General features: G+C 37.6%; 1 protein-coding gene across 1 annotated transcript; it reads right to left on the bottom strand.

The window, feature by feature from the left end:
* Positions 1–1,558: 1,558 nt before the first annotated feature.
* On the bottom strand, positions 1,559–26,290 carry PGAP1 (post-GPI attachment to proteins inositol deacylase 1). Its single transcript, XM_088534736.1, has 27 exons — positions 26,144–26,290; positions 23,566–23,719; positions 22,860–23,035; positions 22,116–22,287; positions 21,454–21,614; positions 20,637–20,689; positions 20,357–20,423; positions 19,003–19,108; positions 17,622–17,677; positions 17,461–17,544; positions 14,959–15,008; positions 13,640–13,691; positions 13,386–13,463; positions 12,313–12,388; positions 11,958–12,031; positions 11,815–11,866; positions 11,116–11,182; positions 9,753–9,861; positions 9,340–9,378; positions 8,184–8,277; positions 7,438–7,528; positions 6,882–7,079; positions 5,116–5,251; positions 4,470–4,520; positions 3,098–3,321; positions 2,611–2,715; positions 1,559–1,746 (listed from the first exon to the last, which is right to left on the bottom strand). The coding sequence occupies exons 1-27, from the start codon at positions 26,288–26,290 to the stop codon at positions 1,608–1,610; spliced, it is 2,811 nt and encodes a 936-aa protein (XP_088390862.1). The 3' UTR covers positions 1,559–1,607.

The raw sequence follows: 26,290 nt of genomic DNA, 5'->3' as shown, positions 1-26,290 counted from the left end.
GTCTTTTATATAAAATATTAGGACTAGAAGACTAGTACATAGATGATTGATAACAACGACACTGGTTTAAGTAACAATAATCTTACTCAGTTAAAGTGGTTTTAATGACTTACTGATAGCTTGAACTGGTGGCTTTCTTACGAGGAGACAGAACACGTGTGTCCTTCATTTTGGAAAGTCACTACATGAACGGGTCAGGGTTCCCAACCAGCTCAAATAAATCAACTCTACGAACAAGCAAGAACTGAGGCACTTCAGGCAAGACCGCTGAGCTACAATAAGTGGGTCAGGCTCTACTACTATATGAAGTACATATTTTCAGTTGAGTGAGTGTGAGTAAATTTCCTGTTATTACCCATATTTTGAGACAGTTAAGCTGGTCTAGTGTTTCCATACTAAGATGACAGGTGCCTCAGAGATGGTGGAGACAGCAAACACAGAACCTCACCTCTACACTGAGTCAACAAATCATTTTTAATAACTATAGATCATTTTAACCTAATGGCTAGGGGAATTTCTTTTGTTAGCAAATGCATATCTAGGGGACAGACCTCCTTACAAACAGCTATTTTGAGCAGTGTTATAAGTGGCAGTCACTGTAGCATCTAGGCACTAAGATAATACTTCATACAGTGCTAATAGTAACGGTCAGTTATTTCCCACTAAAGGTCTGTCCAAACAAGGAATTTAACACAGGCAGAGCATAAATTTACAATATTGAAGCTATTCCACATTAACTCTGTGTGGACACTCACTGTAAGACAGTTGCTTCACCATTTACCCTGCCCAGGAAAAAAAAAAAAAAAATCTGCCATGTCTACTTGGAAACACAGCACAGCATCACAAACGCACTGCAAACTTGCTTCTGTGCATGGGCAAGCCCCAGCGGACAAAATTCTAGAGAAAACTGGCAATGTTTTAAAACAACACTATAGCAAATGGTTTATGACTGCTGCTAACCTTCCTGAACAGAAAGCTACACACAGTCTAATCATCACTGTCACAAAAAGTAAAATGTCAAGACTTTGAATTTCTCACAAATGTTCAACTGAAACAGACTGAACAAATAATTTGCTAGAATTAACAGTTCTGTAGAAGCAGTACATTCTAGTTTACCTAGACACAACAGTGGCAGCTTATAAGCGTAGCATAAAATGATTACAAGTATACTTGGCTGTGTAGTTTTGTGATGGTCACAGTGTGCTTGAAATTTAAGGTGTAACCAGCATATTTTAGAACTGCAAAAGGTGCAAGTTCAAAACATACACACTGCATCAGCATACTAAATTAAAAAAAAAGTCTGTTTCAACAAAGTACAGTGAAATATCAAAAGTCTTTGCAAGGCAAATAGAAAACTGAGATGTTGGACAAAGATTTATGTGCTTACACACACACATAATTCACTTAATTTTTCTAGTGAGAAAAATAAACACCACGAGAAGCTTTCTAAGCAACATGAAAACCACCATTAATATTCGCAGTTCCATCATCTTTCCCAAATCTTGTTAATTATTCATTATATAAATCTAGGCATTTCTTTGTTGAAAGTTGCCATGTCTCCAGTGTCGGTTTCTAGGCTGCACTGTTCTTTGTTTGCAAAATCAACGTTATACAGTACAACACAATACATGTAGAAGAAGAGAAAAAGTTATAAAGTGGGGTATTCTGTATAAATGCATTTGCCCAAAGGCCAGCATTGCAACAGACAAAGGGAGTGGAATTTTGGCTGCAATCTTCAAGAGTTTACTGTAAGATAAAATAAGAAAGAAAAAGTTACCAGTTTTATAGCCATAGCTGAAGCACAAGATAGGCAAATACCATATTTCTCCTTATTTAAAAATTTATAGATTTCAAGGGTTTGATCACTTTTTAAATAGAACAAATAGATTAAATGGTCAATAACAATTCTGTAGCGAAACTAAGTACACAAAAAGGCAGACATTTAAAAATTCCTTTAATATTCTTATATTAATTTCTGAAAAATTCCCAGTAACAACGTAAGAAGCAGTATTTTAGAACATTTGAATTAACAGGTACTGTCCAAAAGAATAACCTGTATTATTTATTATTCTTAATGTTTTAGGGACACTGATAGATTTTCTACCTGAACAAGCAACGGCCTCCTGTCCACAACACAAAGTGTGCAAAGTTGCTTAACTGGGCAGGACGCACAGGCTACCCTGCTGCCAATGTCCTCGCAAGGGGAATGTACAAGAACCTGACTATCATGGTTTAACTGCCACTTTTCATTGCCCCTTTCTAATGATAATTACAATAAGATACATTAGACTTCCATAACATTTGGAGGGACTAATTGAACTGTAGATGAAAATTTCATCAGTAAAATATTATTTATTCAAGTGATTGTTTAGATAGCAAATACTCCATCTACGTCCATACGGTGCATACAGGTAAACTTTTTCCCCATGTATCTGAATCACAGGTAACTTGCATGCATTTTACCTAGCTCTTCTTTTTAAGATTTAACCATACAAGTTTAAGAATCTCTGTGCGGACTGATCAACTGCATCTTTGCTACATAAAGCTTTAACACAGAAATGGAAGGAGTAGAAAGAAGCAAGACAGAAAGGGGGGTTTAGGCCACCGTACCTTGATTTCACTTCAGAAGTGCTTGAATTCATGAGAATTTCTAAAACGGATACAAGGATAATAGCGGTAGATCTACATGGGTCAGGATCAAGTCTAACGTTGTACCTGCAAAAAAGTGAATTGGTTTTAAAAGCGTGTTATTTTTAAGGGGCTGCAGCCTACTCCAGAAAATAGGCTCTTAAATCAAACCCACTTGGGAACAAGCATACCCTAACAACACAAACCCCCATGTAATGTGTGTGGCATCACAGCCTGATTCAAATTGCATTATCACTTTTCTCAACGTATCATCGATTCACTTAACATCCACTTATACCATTACACAAGACAGCTAACACAGAAAAACTGTCACAAATAACTGGAGACTGATGCTACAAGTAAGGTAAAGAATAATACGAAGAGCCAAGCATTTACTATTTTGACTACCTTTTTGTTAGAAAAGTACACATTTTTTTACATTCTCCTTAGCTGCAGTTTAAGATGTTACCTGAGATTTTTTAACCAATAAATTAAAGATGGCAAGTTGAGCAGCATAATCCATGTGAATAAATTGAGGATTGTTACATGCATCCGAAGACTGTTGACATCTTCAGCAACTGTTCTGTTGTTGCAGAGAGGCTGTGTTTCTTCTGATGCTCCATGTACTGAATCTCGTTTCTTGACTGTGTGTTTAACGGCATTCCGTGAAGTTTCTTCCGAGTGCTCTGAATCCTGCAAATAAAAAACAAATCATGGAAACATGTCCTGGTTTGTAAAACTCCACGTTGGAGAACGAGGCAGGAGAGACTAGCTCAAACTGTATCGTATTAGCTGTGATTTAAGAAAAAATTTTGCAGTTTGTACCTTGAAAAGCCATCAAAAGAAAAGCTTACTACTACAATTTTAAAGCATCTGAATTCAATCAGCAATTTCCCCTTATAACAACAGTATATATATCTTTGGGAGAAAAAACAAGAGTGAAGATACCCATGACAACTGTAGTGATGGGAAAATGAGTTCCTGGAAGGAGGTGGAACAGAATAAGGATAATAAAGCATGTGGGTGAAAAATCACAGATAATCATTCAGAAAAAAATTTAGCAGGTAACACAAGTGGCAGTAAGGTGTAAGTTGTAGGAATAACAAAAATGGAATAATGAGGAGAAAGCAGATGCTTTCAACTACAGGTGGGAAAAAAAAGGGAAAGAAAGGTAAGAGAATATGGAGATGAAAAAAAAAAAAAGATAGTGACTTTAAATTAAAAACTCCCCCTCCAAATATAAAGAAAACTTTCCACAACTTCTCCTGGCAGATAGCTTTTTAACTGTAAGGTTGAGAAAAATGGCAGATAGTTATTACATCTAAAAGCATATGCATATTCTTTAGATCCTGTTAAAGCAACCAGAAGAAAAAATAAAGTTATTTTGCAGCTTCATTCATTTTCAGCAGTTAACTGCAGTCTCATTCCATACCCATCTAATAAACTACATTTGTCACTTCCTAATTAAAAGTATAGATTATCTGGAAATTAAACTTATTTCTTTAGATATACATATGTACACAAATACCAAAGGTTAGACAGAAAAAAGTTACAGTTCCGTATGTGTTCAGAGACTAAATTTTCCTTCCTAAACACACTTATATTTATTCTGCAACAAGAGTGAATGCAAGAGTAACATGCAATGGAACAAACTACTCCTGTCCTGGCTTTCACACCACGCACGCAGCCAGCCAGTCACCACAGCATCTTTTAGGTTCTCTCCAGTCAAATTCTACCTAGGCAAGATGTTAACAATTCTTAACATATTGGTTGCCATATAATACAGTTTGCCATATAATTTTTGATCATTTATTCTAAAAACAAGAAGGAGATGAGCTTACCCCATTAAGCACATTTTGTTCTGCTCTTACGCTTGCATACAGTTTAATAACCTGCAAGGCAGAAAGACATTTTTTGCCTTGAGTTTCTTCATATGAAAGTTGTAGCATACAAAATAATAATAATAATAATAATAATTAAAAAAAGCTTTCCCCTGGTCCCCTGAGTTTGACAGCACACGGGAGAAGCTGTATATTCCTCACTGTCTCCTCTTCCTTTCTGCTAATTCAGTTCTGCTTCTCTTTCCACAGAAAGTCGTAAACAGGCCACAAATGTACAGTCCAATAGCAAAGAATTTGCTGCAGGAGGAGGAATAGTGTCAGCAGGGACGTGTCCTTTGCCGGGTAACCTTATGTTGCTATTTAGAACATTTACATACAGTAAAAAAGTGTACCTTTATGAATTATTATAGTGGGCATACGGTACCATGTAGGTTTTTTGGAAGAAATACTATGATAAGAACAAAACAACTCTAAAAATTACAGAAGCGTGAAAGTCTTCAATAAGTACAAATAAGCTATTGCAACTCTATGAGTAACAACATTTACTTAAACACAAAAAAGGGCAGACTGCATCTTTGCTTTTAACACTGGGTTAATTCAACATTTTTTATTCGTATATTGACCCAAGCATTTAGCCTGTCAGTACCTTAAACACATATCGAAGATAAACCATGAGTACTGCAAATGCACCACAAGTGGTCCAGCTAACCAAAGCAAGAGACACCACCATGCACACTCTTCGGGGTGTCATCAGCCTGGTATCTTTTTGACGTACAGAAGGTCTAAAAAAGACAAAAACAAACAAGAAACCCTTATACTACACTCGTAACAGAATCACATTTCCAAAGATTAAAGAATTATTCTGTTTCAGGAATGACTGAAAACAATTGATTATTCTTCAATAATGATGAATAATTGGGAAAACCAAAGTTACTCAAAGTGAAACATATATACCAAAGTAAACTACCTTATTAATACAGTCTCTCATCAGAAACTAACGAGACAGTCTTACAGCTCTGAGAATGTATGTCTAACTAATGCACTACTTTATTTGGGGAACATAAAGCATTAGAGAATGCAGTGTTGAAACAGATATTAAAAATGGAAGAAATGTTATTCAGGAAATAGAATTTAAAGTTTTTGCAACAAATACTGAAAATAACCACAAAAGGACAGCTAGTTCATGGGAACACACGATGCCATTAATGACTAGTGATAATTTTTTTGCGATCAAAATCCAAGTAAACATGATCTACTTTAGAATGACTTATAGAAAATAAATGTTTTTTCAAGAAATTCAGGGCTAGATCAGAACCTGTGGTTAGAGGATTCCAAAATGAACTAGTTGACTTGCAGGCAGGCTACACAAAAATACTATTTTTCTGACGCTGCCCAAGACATTCTCAGGGTTTTATAGTAATCAAAAGCTTTAATGAAAAGAGAATAATTAAGCTAGGAAAAAAAAACCTCAAAAATGTGATAAGAGTAAATTCAAAACTTAAAAGGAACCACTTCATCACTTTACTGAAGTTTCTTAGCATTTGCTGCAATTTTATAAATAAGAAGGTTGAAAAGAAATAGCTTATAACACATGCAGAATTCAGCAGAATAGTGAAGAACCCAGAAAAGAGTTCATGTAGTTTCTTTTTTCCGAGCAGAGTAACCCAACCAACCTCCTAGAGAAAGAAGGCTTCTGTTGGGTCAAAACTAGCCACAGACTGAACCAACATGAGAAGAGTCAAACAATTAGTCATGCACATTATCCAATTTACTATTGTTTATTTCTTCCAAAATACTTTTTAACCTTCCTTTACTACTTTTCAACCTCCTTTCATATTTGAACACTCATCTGTAAATACATAAAAATCTACTGTTTTCTTAGACATCATTTGTAAAATTTATCAGTCTTGAAGACTGAAATTAAGAGTCCAAAACAGTTGTGTTGCACAAGTGTGCGTTCTGTGACAGGCAGTCTCTGTTATGGAGTTCAATGAGTAGTACACTGCTCTACTCCCTTTTCTAAATATATATATTTTATATATATACACGTATGTGGATATATACATATATATATAGAGAGAGAGAGAGAGCTGCCTAGCATGAAAAGGAAATAGTTCAGTTGCTTTCTTTTCACCAAGGTTTCTTCCAAAGCAAGGTTCATCTAAAAACACACTGGAAATCATCAAACAGGTGGTGAAGGAAACAAGAAAGCATTTTGCATTCTCTTTTGAAGATGTGCAAGAAGGAAAATGATGCAATCCACATATTAGCACTTAACATTGGCAAATCGAGATGGCTAAAACCATGTTGCATTGCCAAATTTAATCTGCCCGAGTATTTGCATTGAAACAAATAAAAAAAAAGTTGAGTGTCTCAATAATTTCAAAGAGCATCATTATAATGATGATTTACCTTATTAGAGTTAACCATATCAAAGAGAAGAGTCTCAGAGATGAAGAGAAAAATACACCACTCCAGTATGCAATGCCTGTCCCAAAAAGAAATAGAATCAGGGACACAAGGGGGAACCATGCATCCTGACTACTCAGTACTGCAGCATCCACCTCTGGTAGTGACAGTGAATCCCATATCTCTCTAAACCAGTTAAACCTGCCAAAAACATGAAAGCAGTATTACTTATCACCTCCAGGTGCCAGTACAGTAAGATATACATGAACTATTCTTCCTACTGCAGCCTTTCAAACAAAATCACAGTTGGTATCAAAAGACCATAGTGGGAACGTTTGAGAAGTTGGTCTGGGGGTGACGAAGGTGCATGGGGAACACTTGTCACATCTCCCAGCTAACGCACCCTCCAGAGTGAGCATCGTGCATGAGTACAAATAAAGTGATCTTCTTCCCCTGCAATAGTTTTCCTGAAATTTCTGTTTTGGAAGCTGCTTTAGAAAACCCCAAACACTCCCCAAATGAAAAACCAACCAAAACAAAAAACACCTTACAAACTTACCCCAGCAGAAACACAACAATGCTTATAATAGGGTCTACTTTGTAGGGTTTAGCTGTCCTAACTAGTTCAAGAGGAAATTCTGAACACTGGCCTAGAATCAAGAACAGAAAGCAGTAATAATTAATACTTTGTCATAAAGACAACAAATGTAACAACAAAGAAAGTAAATTAAGACAAAACTTTAAAACTTTACTTTAAAGCAAGGTAAATGTATCTTACAGCACTCATGTAAGTCAGCGTACTCTGACAAAACCTGCATCCACCAAATCACTCTTACTCAAGTAACATGACACAATAACTTTCAGTGAGATTACTGACTTCTTGACAAATATCACCTGACTCTTAATGAAAATGTATTTTATCAAAAAGAGTGTCTAAAAAAGCCAGCAAATCTCGTCTTTGTGCAAGATTGAGGTATTTTGTGTCTATCAATGACATATTTTACTTTTATACATGTACTTTTATGCAAACTTCTATTTATATTACAATTGTGTATTGTGTAAAACACCAATCACTTATAAGGAAGGGATAGCAGAGAAAAACAGTAAGTCTAACACTGCTGGAAGCCAACCTTGAAGAACTGCTAATAAATTTGAAGTTGAAGTGCATAGATGCAAGTATTTGTACAAGTGCAGTGATATCTAACAGAGAAAAAATAACCAAAGCAACTAGTCTTTAATGAAATTACTCAGTCTACTTTACTGCTGGAAAACATTTGTGATGAGAAAAAGAGTCTAAAAAGTTACCCGTTGATATCAATGTGCTTAATTGGCCTCCATAGGTGAGAAGAATATTAGAAACAATGTAGACGGGAAGAGAACAGCCATGGAACCTTATTATCTGAAAGACAAGAATATAAGGATTTTTATATATGCACTTGTGTAGAGAGACACACACACACACATATAATGTTATCATCAAGTAATCATTATAATGTGGTTGGAAAAATCTGTTTGAAAGGATGCAAACTGTTTCACATTTTGGTTCATGAGAATTTGATAACCAGGGTAAGTACAGAAAATACTTCGATCTCTCTCAAACAGCTACCCAAGTGTTTTGTTCAAGGACCAAGTTAAAAACATACTTTTTTTTTTTCCAGTCAAGAAAAACGTGAAAAGAATATATCATCACATTAATTGTGTTCGAGTAAAATAAAAACACCAAAAGCAAAAAGCCACTTTCCAAGCGAGACATGCATATAACTGTGTATGTGTGGGGGCAAAGCATTTGCAGTGCTGCCATTTCATGTACTCTGCACTTGCCTTCCCTGCTGCTCCCCCAGCCACAAAACACCATCCAAATATATACAGAGAGCATAGAAACTCTCTATGAATGCATACATTGCATAAACGTGTCAGTAATATTCAGCATTACATTTAGGTGCTTGGGAATTAAATAGTTTTTAGAGTCAAGGATTGCAGACAGCTAGTTCACTTGTACATTACCAATGTGTAAATGTATTATTCATGTATGGCCAAAGAAAACTTGCTAAAAAAGGAATATATGGTTCCGTTTAGACTTTTTTAACTGCTGTTTCATGTCAAATATAATTTTCAAATCTGAATATGTCTGACTTATCAGGCAAGGTAAAGATGACCCACATTCTCACTCCCTTACAGATATTAAGTTAACTATAATTCCAAATGCTGAACAATCATTTATATTACCTCTAACTACAGTAGTTTTCTACTATCCCGAAAGCTGAGGCCTGGATAGGATGCCTTAAGTGGCCAGGTTTAACGGATCATTAAATAGTATCTTCAGTTGTATCTTGACACCAAGTAGGAATTTAAGGTGGTACGGGCAGGGGAGGGGGAGAAGAGCAGAAGGAAAAACTATATAGGCACTACCTATAGAAAAATGACATCCAGTATTAGAATCTTTAGAAGAAAGTTTTCTTACTTGCCCAAGAACCTGTAAAAGTGATGTCTTCAGGATTACCTTAATGAACAAAAAATAGCAATTTGTTGAGTATTATTTTGAAAAATTGTAAACATAAATAAAAACCACATTGTCAAAAGCCTTAAGTATTAAGGCAATCACACAGTTTAGATGTATAACAGCTTACTAGCGACAAAAGTTTACAAAAAGCAAATTATGTTAAAACTTTTATTAAGAAATTATCCCGCATGCAGTAGTATCCCACCATTTACAAAGTATTTTTATCATGCTCTACATTCAAAAACACACAAAGAGCCCAAATTTACATTTGATTAGTGTTTGTTTTGCTTAGTTATCTACATAATTGCAAAGGCTAAGGTAAAGCCAAAAAAATCAAACACAAACAAGCTCTAAGACACACGTGCATTACTCACCTCGTACTGACAGTCAGAGGAAGAGTAAATGTTTAGCACTGGAACCCTGCTGTCATTTTCAGGCTGTGCAATATGCAGTTTTGCTGAGATCTCAGTAAGAGATGGAACTCTGAAATAGCAACTTAACTGGTAACTCTTTTACTCAAAACCAAAAAAGCCAAATGCATGACATTCTTCAACTGGTACTGAAAAAAGATTTTAAAGCAAATTTAGCTTTAGTGACTGCCTCACAGAACCTGTGAGTAAGGAAAATAGGTAGGACAGGTTCTCAAGAATACCATTCAGGCTCCTACAAACATAAAGTTGTTAGAGTAGAAAATATAGGGGAAAAAAAAAAGTAGGGAGGCATCCTTAAGGCCTTTAAAATAAAGAGAGAAAGACAGCTTTCCAACTATTTGATGTTAAACTGGATTATTCAGCTGTGATTCGTAAGTGGCACATATTTCAAGCCATAACATTTGCTCTGATGTCAGACTATGCGGCTGCAGCACAGGGCTATGGGAGAGTATCAGTACCCAGATCAACCTCCCTGCCCTACTCGTGAGGTAGGTCCCCACACACCCTTCCCTCCTCACCCTCACTTGGTCCTCTGAAGTCCAGGGTTTGTATCAGGTAGTTAACAGCAAGTCAAAAAATTGGCATGTGGTTTGTACAGTCAGATTGCATATTAAAACCAGGTAGGTAATATATTTCAGTTAATTCCATTATAAACAGATTTTGCATCATAACTTGAAAATCAGTTTTCTATGTTGCTAAGGAGATTTTTGAAGGATTTTTGAAAAAGTGCTACACAGGATAATAAATGTTTAGTTGTCCAAAAACTTACCAAGTATCACTGTTTAATTTTTTGATACATGTTAAGTAAAGAATATAAACTTATTTTATGCAAATGGTATTTCCTCAAGGCAGAATAAACATACACCGATTCTGAAGCCAGAACAAAAACACACTAAATGCATACCTGAAACACTATCTGATATTGAAACTTCAGCTGAAGAAGTTTTTAAAACATGACTGAACAGTAACAAATCATCAGGTGTTAAATAATGATATATAAGCTACTGTTATGTACCAAAAAGGAGCTCAAAGATCATGCTGAAAATTTCAGACCAGATGTGACTTCCATTTTCAGAAAATTAGAAAGGCCTATTAAGAAAACAGTTAGCAGATTTATTAGTAGATAAATTTATTTGGAGGAAAAGTCAAAAGAGCTTCTTTGTCAACTAGGGCAGAAAGAGAAATGATGCAGAAGCCAAACATTTAAGACTGCTGAACATGTCTCCTCAGAAATATTACCACAAAAGGATGTAAACTCTCTTCAAAAAGATATTAAAAAATCAAGTAGAACTATTAAAAATCTTACTTAGCTACAGTTATTGAGTCTTCATGTGACCAGGGTATATGAAGTCTGTAAACACTAGGTTTTCTTTCTGAAAATAAAAATAATTAAATAATTCAAATTTTATCATTAAGAACAATATATGGCAAGTGTCTGCAAAAACTTAATGAAGCAAACAAACCTTAGCCATGTGCCATTTCCTTACAACCCATCCAACAGATCAACAGTGTTACTTTATATACTTCCATCTGTAAAGTTTGGCCTAACTTCACCATAAAAAATGCAAAGTATACAAATGTGGCACACAGACCATTATGCAGAATTTTGCTTTGCAAGTTGCTTTGACATTGACTAAAACTGTTTTTTGTTTTGTTTTGTTTTTTTAAGTCCTTTAGCTTCCAATCTAGCTGAGTTCATGTAGCTCATCATTCAACAACATGCAACGTTGACTCTCATATTTAGCACAAAAAAAAACCCCTCCTAGTCAATGATCTATTCCTGAGAAACACTTTCAACATAGCAACAATCTTGCCAAAAGTGCCAGTTTTCAGGTCAGTCTGCTTCTCAGCAAGGGAACTATTTCTTTGTTTGCTTTGAACTCTGCGCCCCCCCCCCAAAACAAACAAAAAAAAAAAAAGTGAAAAATACAGAGACAAACATACGGAAAATTTTCAAGATTCCATTTTTGAAATAAATATATACTTTTAGAGAACACATATTTACCTTTGGGTAATTGGCAATGGCTCTCTATATAGATTTTGAAAGCTTGATATATCTAAAACAAAACAAATATATAAATGCATGTGTTTGCTTATATTGTCCAAATAGTGGTTATATTAACTTAAAACATGTAGTAACAGCCTTACTTGGTCAAAATCCTGGAGCTGTACATTGTAAAGTAAGCCTGTTGAATTTAGCACAATTTTCCTTGAAAAAAGCCCTGCAAAGAACATGTTGTTATCATATGCTAGATTAAATGATTTGAGAACTTGCTACATGTGAAGGTGATTTTTTTTTTCCCCAATAGAGATTTATATGCTTCTATTTCAGTTAGACAAAAAAAAAATCTTTCCCCTGTCCCCATTAAGTGGGACATATTAAATTTAGTAAAATAAACCCCCCAGTTTTTGGAATTTTGGGGAAAATTTATTACTCAAAATGTTTGTACTAGTAGCTTACCAAAATACTAGTACTAGTAGCTAGCACTAGTAGCTTGCTTACCAAAAGAAAGGAGATATGTTACAGGAAGCTGCACTGTTCTGGAATCCTCTTGGAAGAATTCACAGTCCAAAGTAAACTGCAATTCAGAAGTAATGAACACACACATCAGCTGAGCACGGCCTTCGCTCTTACCCAGCTCTCTGCACTGCCTCTGGCAGCGGACAACGTGCAAATACCAAAAAATCTCCTCTCCACACTCCACTAGTAGGGAAGGTTGGTAGGCGGTTATTGTACACAGTAGTGCGTAAACATAACTTCCAGGTTATGTTGGCTTTCTCCCAAAACATTTTAAAAGTTTCTGAGATTTAACACTGAAATGCAACTCAGCAGATAAAGTTGCACAAACGATCTATCTTCTTTTTCACAATTACCCAGAACACTCTATTAATTCAACTGCGAGGCATCTTTGGCACAACCTCCTGAAGGTACTCGCGTAAAAGAAAATTAAGATCAATGCAACTGCAGTGAGCAAATTCCTGGATCGTGGATTATCATACCACAGATGCAGAAACGCTGGATTTGCCTTGCAGAAAGGCCTGGTAGATGACCCAAGACATTTTTCACGTTTGGTGCTCTGCCAGCTCCTCTGGCAGCACGAGCCCTGCTTGGCTTCAGCCTCCCGCGTTACGTGCAGCGCCAGGCCTCGCGGAGCCGCCTGCAGCACGCGCTCCACGACGCGCACTGGGTGTCTCCAGACACCTACACTATTCTCTGCTATGCTGGACAAGAGAACCGACTGTTCAAAACGCTGAATATTCAGAACACAATCATAATGTTACCAAATCAAGGAGTAAAAGCCCCCCAAAAAATCCCTCTGTGAATTGATTTGTGAACTGATGCTCTGTATCTTTAAATATCTTATCTACTTAATGCCCTCTACTTGTAATTTTATCAACTGAAGGTGTTTCTGAGCTGGAGGAAAATAAAATTACCCTCAAACCGTACTGCAGAGTAGGGCTATAGTTCGTCAAAGTAATTTAGCATATACTTAATATATTTCCTTTTCCTTCCAACAGAGCATCTGAAAGTTAGGAATAATACTTTGAGCAAGCATTTATTTATTTATTTATTACCTTCTTGCCAACTGTGGGTTGTACATAAATGACAATATGGGATAAAGAAGGATAATCCTCAAGTTTCAGTATTACAACCTATCAAAAAAAAAAATTACTGAATATATCACTTAATTCTCCCCTTGTCCACTTCCCAGATCACCTCCCATGCCAACTGCACATTTCAAAGCTGTGCTTAGAATTGATCCTTTCTGCACTATCCGTAGCTCCCCCATCGAACACCCCACCAGCTACAAGGTAAATAAAGTACATACCTTGATAGTTGGAAGTAACTCAGCCCTCCAGGATAAATCAGTGGCTTCCAGGCTGCAAAGACACAAGTGTTTTAAAGGATAAATATATTAATTTTGCAGGCACTGAATTACGATAGCGGATTAACATACCAGCTTTCTTCTAGCTCCACACTGATGCACGTGATTACAAATTACGGACAAGTTCCTACTACACTCTGCTAGCGTAATAACTTATCAAACTCTAATCATTGCATATACTGCTTTTCAAATACTGCATCTAAACATTACAGGTACATTTCAGATGTTTTTGAGAGAAAAAAAAAATAGGCAAAGCTGTAACTTTTCCAGTTATAACATGACACACAGCAACTATTAGCCACTGACATATAGTGAAAATTGTTAATAAGCCAAGACAGCACAGACATTAAATTAACACACAGTTTTATTAGCATCTTAAAAAAAAGAAAAAGAAAAAAAAGCCACAAAAGTATCCATTCTTCCTACATGAACATCCATAACATATCACTTGAATCAATTTTTACCAGCTGTTGCATATATTGCAGCACTTCTATAATTGTGTGCACTTCAATTAAGTTAATACACTGAACAGGAGATTCCTTCAGTCATTCTGATGAATGATTTTTAGAATATCAGGATACTTTCGTGTTTCTAAATAGTGTTACCTGATCGCACAACAAAGTCCACAGCAAAACCACTGCTATTAGATCAGGTGTTATGTAGCAGTTCTGAACTAGGCTAACCTGGACTGGGCGCTGCTCAGAGGGTATACAAAAAGAGTAACAGGCACCTTTCCCTTGGGCAGAGCCAAAGTGACTGTGACACGTGGCTGTCTCAGCACAGATAAACCTGCACTAGCTCAGTTCCATGTGGAAGCTTTCCTTGGTCTAAAATGTAGATTGAATTTTCTTTGAGAAGAGTTCAAAAAGGTAAAGCTAAGCCAGCGTGAAAAATAGATTTTAATGACCAGATTGAAGTTATCACAGTATCATCCTCATTTCTAATTATTTTCCTATGGCAATAGTTTTGGAAATTAAAAAAAAAAAAAAAAAAAGAGCAACAGAGCAAGATTCAATGCACTCTTCTGAAGGTTTTGAATGACACCTGCTGTCTTCTGTCACAGGATTCTGAAGAGATTTTGAGGAAGCCTGTTCTTTCCCATTTTCTTTGTGACAAAGAAAACTCACAAGTTATTCAAAGCAATAATTTTACTCTTCTTGCCAATCTCCTCCTTCACAAGCTGGTATACTTTGCATGGTTCGACACCCAAATACAGCCTTATAAGATCTAACTGAGTATGAACAGAAAGCAGTTATACTCACCACATAGATGAATTGCTGCTTACACAGCCATAAATCCAGCTATTTGTGTCCTGGAAAATCATTGCCATAAAAAGTACATTACTGATATGTGAGTGTGTGTGCATGTATGTGTGTGTGTGTATATATATAAATTAGTCCAGGCAATTGCTTTAGAATTCTCTGACAGCAAAAATTTCTGCACCTAACTTACTTAACAAGGGGCACAAATGTCCATCCTCACCTTACTCATTTTCTATTTAACATGCCCACAGCAGCTCAACATATTGACCAACCTCTCTTAAGTATCCTAACGACTGAAGTGTAAAAGTGTAGGCCATGATACAGCATAGTCTCTTCTCAGATTTCCCCAAACATCTATAATTAAAGATATCCACCCCTTTTTCCCTTCACTCCACAGCAGTCAGACTCCTTATTAACAGCATGTGACATCCTCCATTAGAAGTCTGTCATCATAATTTTAGAATTAGAATTACAAGGATAAAAAGATAAAACATGACTGAAAGGCATTTCATTTAAGAGAGAATTGTTCTAAATAACTTGTCACCTTTCTAAACATGAATCCCCATTTTCTAAAAAGGAAATAAGATATGGAAAACAAATTTGCATCCTTTCTCTTAAAAACATTTAACCAAGAGACAGGCACCCCAGAGGGCTCTGTACCTCCTCCTCAAACAGTACTCGTCCTTACAATATTACATTGAAGGCAAAAGTTATCCTACACAAAGGCAACTGAGATCACAATAAATGTGTAAGCTCTGAGATGCTGCTACCAGGAAGGACAATTAAGTAAAAGGACAATTAAAAGCGCTGAGAGTATATATGTCTTCTCATTATAGCATGTGTATCTTTTCTTTGGCAGGTAGGGGAAGGAGTGGTAATATCTCTGTCTTTATCAATGACCTGCATGAGGGCACTCAGCAAACTTGCAGACTGCACAAGCTGGGAGGAAAAGATCTGCCTGAAGGTAGCAAGGCTCTGCAGAGGGACCTGCACAGGCTGGATCGATGGGCTGGGACCACCTGTAGAAGGTTCAACAAGGCCAAGGGCCGGGCCCCACACTTGGGTCACAACAACTCCAAGCAGCACTGCAGGCTGGGGCAGAGCGGCTGGAAAGCTGAGGGCAGAAAGGGGCCTGGGGCTGCTGGTGGAGAGCGGCTGAACAGGAGCCAGCAGGGAGCCCAGAGGGCCAAGGGCCTCCTGGCTGGTGTCAGGAACAGCACAGCCAGCAGGAGCAGGGAAGGGATCGGCCCTCTGTGCTCGGCGCTGCTGAGGCCGCCCCTCAAACACTGACTGCATCAGCTTAGGGCCCCTCGGTACAGAAAGGACGTGGAGGTGCTGGAGCGTGTCCAGAGGAGGGCAGCGAAGCCAGTGAAGGGAGAGGAGCACAGAGCTCACAAGGAGCGGCTGAGGGAGCACGAGTTGTTTAGTGTGAGGAGGAGGAGGCTCCGGGGAGACCTTATCATGCTCTACAACTGCCTGAAAAGAGGGTGTGGGGTGGTGGGGTTCGATCTCTTCTCCAGAATAACTACCGATAGGACCAGAGGAAATGGCCTCAAGATGCACCAGGGTAGGTTCATGTCAAGACATTAGGAAGAATTTCTACATGAAAAGGAGTGGTGAAGCATTGGGAGACTGCCCATGGCAGTGGTGGAGTCACCATCCCTGTCAGTTCAAGAACTGTGTAGATGAGGCACCTAGGGACATGGTTTGGCAGGATGGTGCTGAAGGGTTTATAGTTGGACTCGATGATCTTGAATGTCTTTTCCAAATGTAACGATTCTATGATTCTAGAAACAGAGACAGGAAGGATGAAAAATGAAAGCATCTCAGTGTTCTTGCTACTAATCTACAGGGTTCATAACTGTGAAAAACGTATTTATCCATTTCCAGTAGGCCAAGAAATCACATTCCTTCCTTTAAAAAAAATCCCAAAAAGATTAAAGAAAATCTTGGCTGAAATAGACAGATCTGGAGCTGAAAGTATAAGAAATGCACATCTTCTAAATAGAGCAGACAGCTGAGAAGCTGCTGCCTCCTGTTGGCTTCCCATCTATACCAGGGACTATCTGAAGATCTGAGCAGCTCCATGGACTTGCTCGAGTCCTGTAGGTTTGCTTTTCCACAACAAGGAAGGGCTCCTCAACAGCCTGAATTAAAACTACAGCTGAATCCTGGCAATACTAAAAATAACTTCTCCATTCAAAACCATCAGTACAACTACACTAAATTAAAGGAGGAAGGAACTGACAGTATCCAGGGCTAACCATAAGAGAGCCAAAAATAAGACATTTGAGAGTCAAGTGGCATTGAAGATTTCAGATCTTGAACACTAAAACTAACATGCTCAAACAGAAAGTAGACCCAGCAATTTATTAGGCTATGAATGTAAATGGATGTCAGTAATTTAAACTATTATTCATTAAATTGTCCTAAGACTGCAGAGATTCTAAATTAAAATAATACAGCTTTGTAAATAAACAATTTTAAAAAGTATTTTCTCACCAACATACTATTTTGACAGTATATATGACTGTAGGATTTTCTGCGACTTGCAAGAGGGAATGTGAAGTATTTTCCATCAGAATCCTTAAAAGAGGAAAGAGAGTCCATTAGTAAAGAAAATAAACACCAAAATGCATTTAGGAAAAAAAAATACTACTTACATTGTATGCTGAATAGGTCCATTTTGAAGCTTTAACATTAATCCACATGAAAGCTCCTAAAAATAAATATGTTTTTACATGCCACACTGCAGAAACTACTTTTATTTCCAAAAGCTTGTCTTTTTCTTTTCTTTGAAAAGACCCTAAACTTTTCCAGCCTTAATCACCACCAAAACAAAATAATCAAATAAAAAAACAACCACAAACACACCCTCCATTGATCCTGAAACAAAGGCTTCAAGGAAACAAAACAAATAAGAACGAGAATAATACTAGTGTGATTATAGGGTAAAGGGGCCCTTTAAAGCTATGGACACATTAGAAACATCCTCAGTCTTGGCTCCTGTCCCCCTTTAAAGAAATCTGCATAGAAGCAAGTCAAAGATGAGCTGAATACCAGGAGTTTAAAAGATATATCTGAAGGGAAAGAACACAACAGAGTAATGAACAGAGGTACAAACAATGTAAATTCTCTCACAAAAAGGTTAATACTTTTCTTCAATGCCACCAAGTAAAAAGTTCATCACAATAAATTCTGCTAAGTGTCAAGAAGGTGACCGAAACAGGAAGACACAAATACGACTTACAATTTAAATATATTATTCTCACCTATATCCTTGTACCCCAAACGCTGACCATTTTGGTGGTCCTCTACTGGACTCATTCCAGTAGCTAATGCCTTTTTATATTGGGGCACAAAAATAGGAGAACAAAGTCCAAGCTTTCTTAGTACCTCTGTAATATTTTAACATCAGGAAAAAATTTCAAAATAAAACTTTTTTCTTCAGCTTAGTCTACTTCAGCAAAATTAAGACCACCAGTTCTGCCCTACAAAATTGTTTAGTTTCCAAGACTTCATGCAGTCAAAATTGCTCATCTTTATTTTAACGGTTACAAGGAAACCATTAATGTGGAGTCCATTTTATCCTGTTACGTCAGGACAGGCAGTCACTGAGGAAACATTTCTACATAATCAGGATTTCCACAAGTAGCAAAAAAACAGGCATAGTGGCTCTGCAACACCCATAAAAGCCCTCTAGTAAGCACAGGATATAGACATATTTTAGGCAGTATTGCTAACAGGCAGCTATTCTCAGACTCTGAGATTGCTTACTGGACATCTTGCTGTAACTATGACTCCTGCTTGCCTTGTGGAATCTAAGGTACATTAAAATATCATGCGCATTTTCACTCCTACTCCTTAGATCCCATTTAATGTTGGAATACCATAAAAAGTTGTTATTTCGTGTCTATAACCCAAATATCATCCTGGAAGTGCCTAAAGAATCACAGAATGTATTTCTGAAGTTTGTGAGTGAGAAGATTAACTATCGAGCAAGGAGCATCACTGAATCCTGTTCAAAAGGAAACCGCTGCGCACCTGTGAGTTCTGTGAAAGTTTCAGGATTTTCCTCAAATATTTTTGCAGGATGTCTCACAAAGTGGTGATTCAATACTGACATTCTCTTCTTTGGATTCTCAGTTATCTAAAAAAGATATCAGATTGAGTTTTAAAAAAACAAAAAAATCTGAATTTCTCTAGATTACAGCTAGTATCAGATCACAGTCAACAACACAGTTTTGTGGCAGAGTGGAAGAAGGAATTATCAGACTTGACACATTGCTTCTCTTTGAAATTCAACAATAACAAATCCAGTGCCATCAATGATCAATCATTGCAGTAGGGAGGGAAACTTTACAAGTATGTTACAACATCCAAGTAGTTCCAAGATCTACATGTTATTGTTGTTTTTTGAATTTTTAAAAATCAGATTCTCATTTTTGAGACTCTTTTTTATTCCTTCGCCTTTTTAACATTGTGGCCATTACAAATGATTTCTGAAGAGTTTTCTCTCTCCAGCACATTTCCAGACACCTTTGGAGACACCAATAGCCCCTTTTCTTTGTCTCTAGAATTCACAAATTAATGTGAAACCAGCAAAGTCTGCCCAAACAGACTTAAAAAGAAAACCTGGAATCCTTCCTCTTCTATGTGTGGGGCTGTATTCTTTCATATTTCCAACCTCTAAACCTTAATCGCAATTCTCCTTGTTTACTGCTGCATAAGGTACCAGAAAGAGAAGAGAGAGGAGAAAATACCATTTTCAAAAGGTAAAATGCTGGATATTATTCAACAAAGAAATAGCTGATGGGAACAGAAGGGAAACTAATGAGTTTTCTTTCTTTCTTTTTTTTTTTAAATGCTACTATTCTACTTCAGTCTATTTTATTGAATGCTATTTACAAAAGAATACAGGTATATTCTGGCCATCACTACAACACCATATGTGGAATATAATCACAAAACTATATCCAAGTTAAAGTTTAACACTTCTTCACCCTCTGTAAAATGGTCATAGATAGTGACTTAAACTCAGGAAGAGATTACATTCAAAAGCTACGCAGGTGACAATGTACTGCTTTATTGCAGTGCAAGGTCAGTTAAGCCTGTTTCATCATGGAATAAATCGCCGTCCTCACCCCAGCCATAAAGCATTAAGTTGTCAACATTAAATACTGGGTCAACTCTTAATTATTTCTAACACATTGTTCAAATAACCCAAAGGATTTTTCAGTGATTGGTACCAAAAAGGCAACAATTTTCTCAGCATAACTCAGAATAATCAAAAGGAAGTTCGGCATAATAAAGTGATATATGCCCTGAATAATTAAGTACTAACTAAACATTCTGGGATGGAAACAGAAACTGTGACAGCTATCATACATATACAAACCTGCCTTGTGTTTTCATCTATGAGGTCAAAAAAAGCTCTGACTGTAGCCAGGATCAGTTCTTTGCACCTAAAAAAAAAAAAAAAAGTTGCAACTTCCTTGAAACGTCATTGGATTTCCTTGGCAAAAAAACAGCAAGAAAAATAAGGTGGGAGTTGGGGGAAAAGGAGAGAGAATGGCCAAGAGACATCAGTATTTTACTGAAGTAAATTTATAGTGCTAGGTACTACCAGCAGAGGAGAGAGAGATGTCAGCCCCTTGCCTTTCAGGGCATTAGCTTACCACACTATGGAGAGGTGGTCTGTTGAGGCCCAAGCTCGAGGCACTGCTGAGCTCTGTTTTGGGAAGGAAGAATGTCAGATTTTGTTACTATTCAATATTTTAAATTTATAAAAATGTCTCCCCTCCCTCCTGATATAAACATACGTGGGTAGCTACTGACAAGAAGAGAGTTTATCTTATAAGTCTCAGGGAAGCAGATACACTAAAATAACTTTTTTCAGCCAAAAATCTTAATCACTTTAGTAAAGACTGGGATTTTGCAGAGACTAATGTTGAAAGGGCAAAAAACAGTATAGTCGGAACTTACTAAGAAAGTTCTTTAAACATTGCTTGAATGACTAATTTCACTATTTAAATAAGTGATCCCAGCACAACAGAATAGAAGGGTGTGGATGAAAGCTGCTGCTGCGAAGGGCATCCTCCGCAGAAAGGAATATTAGAATACCACGAGAAAGAAGTGGATACGCTGCAGCATTCATTTGCAAAGTGCATATATTGCATTTAGACTACAGGAAACAACAAGAAGAGAAACAAGCTATTTCAGATGGGGAGTTGATAAAGACAGAATTAATGCAAGAATTGTCTTGTGTAGTAAATGGAGGTAGGAAATTACAGTTTTTCTATCACATCTGGAATACATCAAGTATTTATGGTTTTATAACCATCTATTTGGTTATCTCCACAGGTAATATTTTCATGCTTAATTATACTATGGTTAGATAGAGGCTAGAACAGACACTAATACATGTGCTAAATCCATAGCTATCTAACATAACTCCATGCAAAATGAAAAAAGATTTTATTTTTTTCTTTTTACCACAACTGATAAGGCACTGTCATGTTGACTCAGTCTTGGTAGAAAAGTCAATCCTGAACGAACTTGATAATCTCTGAATCCTCCAGCCACAGAAAGGGTAGTTAAATTTCTTAAATCTTGGGCCTTCAGAATCCAATGACTGTTCACAGCTGTATAAAAATCTATAAAATATATTAAAAAAGAAAAATCAATAGCTATTTCCCCACAAATATATTTTATATATATGAAAAAGCCACAGAAATATTAATTCATGCCATCCTGGAGGCATTCAAATCCCATTACCACTTTGATTCATATTAGGAAGCAAAATGATGCAGGATACCATCTATCTATACGACTAAAACTCTGTGTTCAGCACTCTCTGCTTGGCAGTGCCAGGCACATCTTCCACAGCAACATGCACTCCTGAACCTGCAAGCTACCTAAGCTTTCAGCCCCATCAGATTTCAAGCCCCTAACAGTGTCACATAAAATAGACAGTGTAGTTCTAGTATTGTCATGTTTCTCCAACCTCACCAACAAAGAGATGGATGCAAGTGACAGAGCTAGAGCATGTTTGTGCATACGGAGACCGCTGTGCGCTCTTTGCCAGACTCTCACCAGTTAATATGGAGAGGATCAAGCACGAGACACAAAGTGATCAGGCAAGCTGCACCACTTACCCGTAAGGTATTTGTCCAAAGGCATTACAGGTGCTACATGAGGTGTGGCTTGCGTAACGAGGAGGTTTATAAGTTCAGGCCTAAAATTCTTCAGAGTAAGCAACGCTCTTGCAACGAGCCCACCCATGGAATGACCTATTATTGCAACACTGCTTGGTGCAAACTCCCGATCCTTAAGCAGAGAACAAAGAGTAACAGGACAACATATCAAAAACGGACCTAGGATTGAACCACATCTCATCTGGTTAACAGCTTTTTTCTCCCCTCTAAAATCCACTTGGCCTGCTCAAGGATAGCACATTCAGCTGCTACCACAAAAACTTGAAACTCGCAGCTCAAAGGGAAAGATGACATAGCCCACAAAATAACCAGAAACTTCACCTGACTACATTTAATGAGATTCCTCTGGACATGGGCCAGCAAAGAACTGTGCTGAACACTAGATGGAAGTTGATGTTATATTAAATATTTCAATAAGCTAGAGAAAGTTTAAATCTCTAATACAAAAAAGCATACAATGTGCATGTATTTATTTATAAACACAATATGGAACCTACCCGAGATTCAGGGATTGTCACGAGAGTTAAAAATCTGATAAAAACCAGCACTTCTCCCTTGTGCTGCTGCCACACATATTATAAACAGTTTCCCTCCCTTATCAATCATCCCTTCAGTTTTCCATCAGAAAAGGCAGCTCAGATAAACGCAAAACATGTGATTCAGTGCGAGTATCTCACTACTTACCCGATACAACTTGAGAATTACTTTTATGCACTCGTGCACAAATTTGGTCTGTCTTTGTAGACTGCCACCATACAACGCAACCAACTCTTCATTGAAGTTGACGCTGAAGAAATTAAAATGGTACTTGAAGTCAACATCTTCCGCTTTTCTAAGTGCAATAGAGCCAAGAGAACGTACTAAGGAAAGAAATCACATAATTAAGGAGTGGTTAAACTGTTCTGACACCTTCATCAGTAGACAAATACATAAATATATACCCTATTAAGCAACATATGTTATCCATTGTTCCCTCATAAATCCATTGTAAATCTGTTGTTCTCTCAAGAATCACATATAAGAGTATAAAAATATTGAACTTTCAATAATTCATTCTAATTTGCCAAGTGGGGAGGGGAATATATATATCTATATATATAGATAGATATGTATATAGATATATCTATATCAAAGAGATTTCCAGCTTTCCAAAGTTGCAAAGTCTCAGACCAGAAAAAACACCATAGCCCAGCTGCTCACCCCCTTCCAAACAAAAATGAGGCCTTGCACCTCTTTGTCATTGACCATGGACCAGTAAGGGCATCTTTCCCCTTATATGGCCAAACCTCTTGACTCCTGTCCATGTTACTTCAAAGACAAAGCTTCCTAACATCCATTAATAAGTATTAGAGCTGTTTGTAACGTAACCGTAATCTAGCTAAACGCTTACCTTGTTTATAGCTCCCAGCATTTCCAGGAAGAAAGAGAACTGGAATTCCTGTCAATATCAGATTTTTATTGGCTTCGGCATAATTTCCTTCTCCATAGAGATAGAGTTCATATGCTGGGTAATGCCTAGCTGTCTTTTTGGGTAATTTTATTTTCTGTTGTGAAATTTAAAAATGCAGCACAGAATCAAAATAATATCCTCTATCACATAAAAACACACTTTCAGACTTAAAATACAAATAGGCAACTACAAGGAAGACAGGAAAGCTTATCCTTAGTAAAAGACTGAATTAAAAGGTAATAAAAGCAGTTTTAAATATCAACGCTTTCCTTAAAAACTATTAAGCATGGAAACATGACATAAGAGTTCTCCTAGCAGACATGAATACTATATAGCATCAAAAACAGTATAGCACATTTTAGTACTGAACATTTCTGGCTTATTTAGCTAATATTCTACTCTTTACAACACTGTTTGAAATTTAATTGCAACTTCGGTCAATTTGGGAATTGGATATTCTGAGCAAGTAGAGGCAACTGCTCCCTTGAGGTACAAGTGCCTGGAAAACTAAGTCGTATTTCTTTCTGAGAGACTAAACAAGCTTTAGGAAACCAAGTGCATTGTTTGCATTGTTGCCAATGAGAATATACACTGGCCATCTAGTCATTTAAATTATTCTGGTTATGTTTTACATACTGTTTTAAGTCTACACGGAATGCGAAGCTGCAATAGATTTTGCTTAAAAAATAATAAAGTATCAAATATTTGATATTTGATTACTATGCATGAGTGGCAACAGCTACTTACTTGAAACAGGTATTGACCTGATAAAGTTTTGAAGCGAGCTGAAAATGGTTTACAATTATGTACCTCACAGTTGCACATAGTTTAACCAGACTTAGCATGACCGTAGGGAGAAAAAAGTAGTGTCAAAAACTGGAGGCTTCTCTAAGGACATGAGAATTTCCAAGCAGAAACTGGGACATTCGAGCGACTCTAATTATACCTAATACAGGTGAGTGACTTTGGAATCCTTTCCAATATCATGTAACTCATAAAAGGGATATGGTATTTTATTTGATGGAGAAGCTAAATATCTAGAATGTAATTATTTAAGTGACTGTCAGATGATACTGTGGGATAACAATTAGTATGCTAGAGTAAATTACATATGCAGTGCAAATCCTCTTAAATTACATTCAGTACAAGTTCTACTAGATGATTTTTCACAAAAATATAATTACAAACTGGAATGGAAATTTACACAATGGCAGCAGCCACCTAAGTATTTTTCCCACAATCAGATCTCTGTGCTAGTGACAAACGGCCTAGTTCTGTAAGAACTCCAGATTCAATCTAAAAAGGTATTTCCCTGGCCATGGTTCTTTGGCTTAGTCATATTTCTTTTTATGTTTGGTCATATTTCCTTGATTACAACAAAAAATAACCTAATATTTAATAATTTAACCTAACCTAATAATCACGTAATTTATGCATGGAATTATGAATGAATGCCCCAAAAGAAAATAACAAAGCCCATTTGAACCCCAAGTGAAATGATGATTAAAGCTTAAACCTGTATGTCAGGACTCTGAACCCTATGACACTGCTCTGGATGAAATAAGAAATAACCCCCCCCAAAAAAATGGGGGGGTGTTGGATTTTGGGGTTTTTTGAGGGGGTGGGTTACAGATTTTTAGAGTTTCAGTGAGCATATAAGGAGCAAATGAGCACATAAAGCATTTGACTCCGTATGCTTTCGTGACAAAAAGATTAAAAAGCACACATTTTAATATGTACATTTTTTACTTTTTATTTTACAAAACAAAGTCAAAACTAAACCACATCTTGCATCAGACTTTCTCTAAAGAGTGTCTTTTCTAGCTAGAAACATGTCTATTCAGATGATTTTCTCTCGTTCTTAACTATAAAGCAGGTGATTTTGGTCCAACTTTCCCCCCACACTCCTCCCGTTTTTCCTCCCCTCGGTAACGTTTATCATCGTATTTCATGATATTGTTCTTCAAGTTGAGCTCCTGAGACTTGGCTTGTATAATTTATTATAATGAACTACGGGAAGTTTTCCCAGCACTGAGATTTTGGCTTCAGCTTTCCCCTTACTTCCTAAGGGGATCAGGCTCGCGGGAAGAGGCTCTCCCTGCTCACTTCTGCACCCCGTTACCCAACACCGCTAACCTGGGCAAGGCTGCTTCAAGGCAGGCGCGGTAACTCCACAGCTTCCGTAAGGAACGAAACGGAAAACTGAGGAGGAAGCGATTGGAGGCGATACCATTACTTATTAGCTCTGCTGGGAGCCCGCCGCGCCGTCAGACACCAGGAAATTCAGCCTATGCTCCGCCGCCTACCGGGGGTGGTTTTAACCGACAGAAAACGCGGCCCGAGGAAGGGGCATCGAGAACAACTTGTTCGCAGCCGCCCGCCCTGGCGCCCCCGGCCGCGGCGGCGCCTCCCGCAGCAGCGGCCCGCGGAGCAGCCGCGGCCCCCGGCCGCCCCGCGCGGGACCCCGGCGAGGGGCTCCGCGCCGCGTCCGGACGCCGCCAAGGGCTGCCGCACTCACCAGGTACTCGGGGTACTCGTACATGTAGGTCATGCCGCAGCGGTTCTCCTCGTAGCGGAGCAGCACGTCGCGCGCCCCCAGCAGCGCCAGCGCCGCCAGCGCCCCGCACCACAGCGCGGCCGGCAGCCCGCGGCCCGCCCGCCCCAT

The sequence above is a fragment of the Tinamus guttatus genome, unplaced genomic scaffold (genome assembly GCF_059628265.1).
Source record: "Tinamus guttatus ecotype Peru unplaced genomic scaffold, ASM5962826v1 Tinamus_guttatus_pri_ptg000592l, whole genome shotgun sequence".
Classification (NCBI taxonomy): Eukaryota; Metazoa; Chordata; class Aves; order Tinamiformes; family Tinamidae; genus Tinamus; species Tinamus guttatus.
The sequence above is the reverse complement of the archived record's forward strand: the minus strand, read 5'-3'. Positions and strand labels throughout refer to the sequence as shown.

What these genes read in the sequence shown, in the direction of transcription:
- PGAP1 (XM_088534736.1), bottom strand. Translation starts at nt 26,290, where the DNA reads ATGGGGCGGGCGGGCCGCGGGCTGCCGGCCGCGCTGTGGTGCGGGGCG. An exon ending in TGCTGGGAGCTATAAACAAG is followed by an intron (nt 23,036 to 23,565) that starts GTAAGCGTTTAG and finishes TTCTTTCCTTAG; the next exon opens with TACGTTCTCTTGGCTCTATT. An exon ending in ACAGTGCCTTATCAGTTGTG is followed by an intron (nt 20,690 to 21,453) that starts GTAAAAAGAAAA and finishes TTCCCAAAACAG; the next exon opens with AGCTCAGCAGTGCCTCGAGC.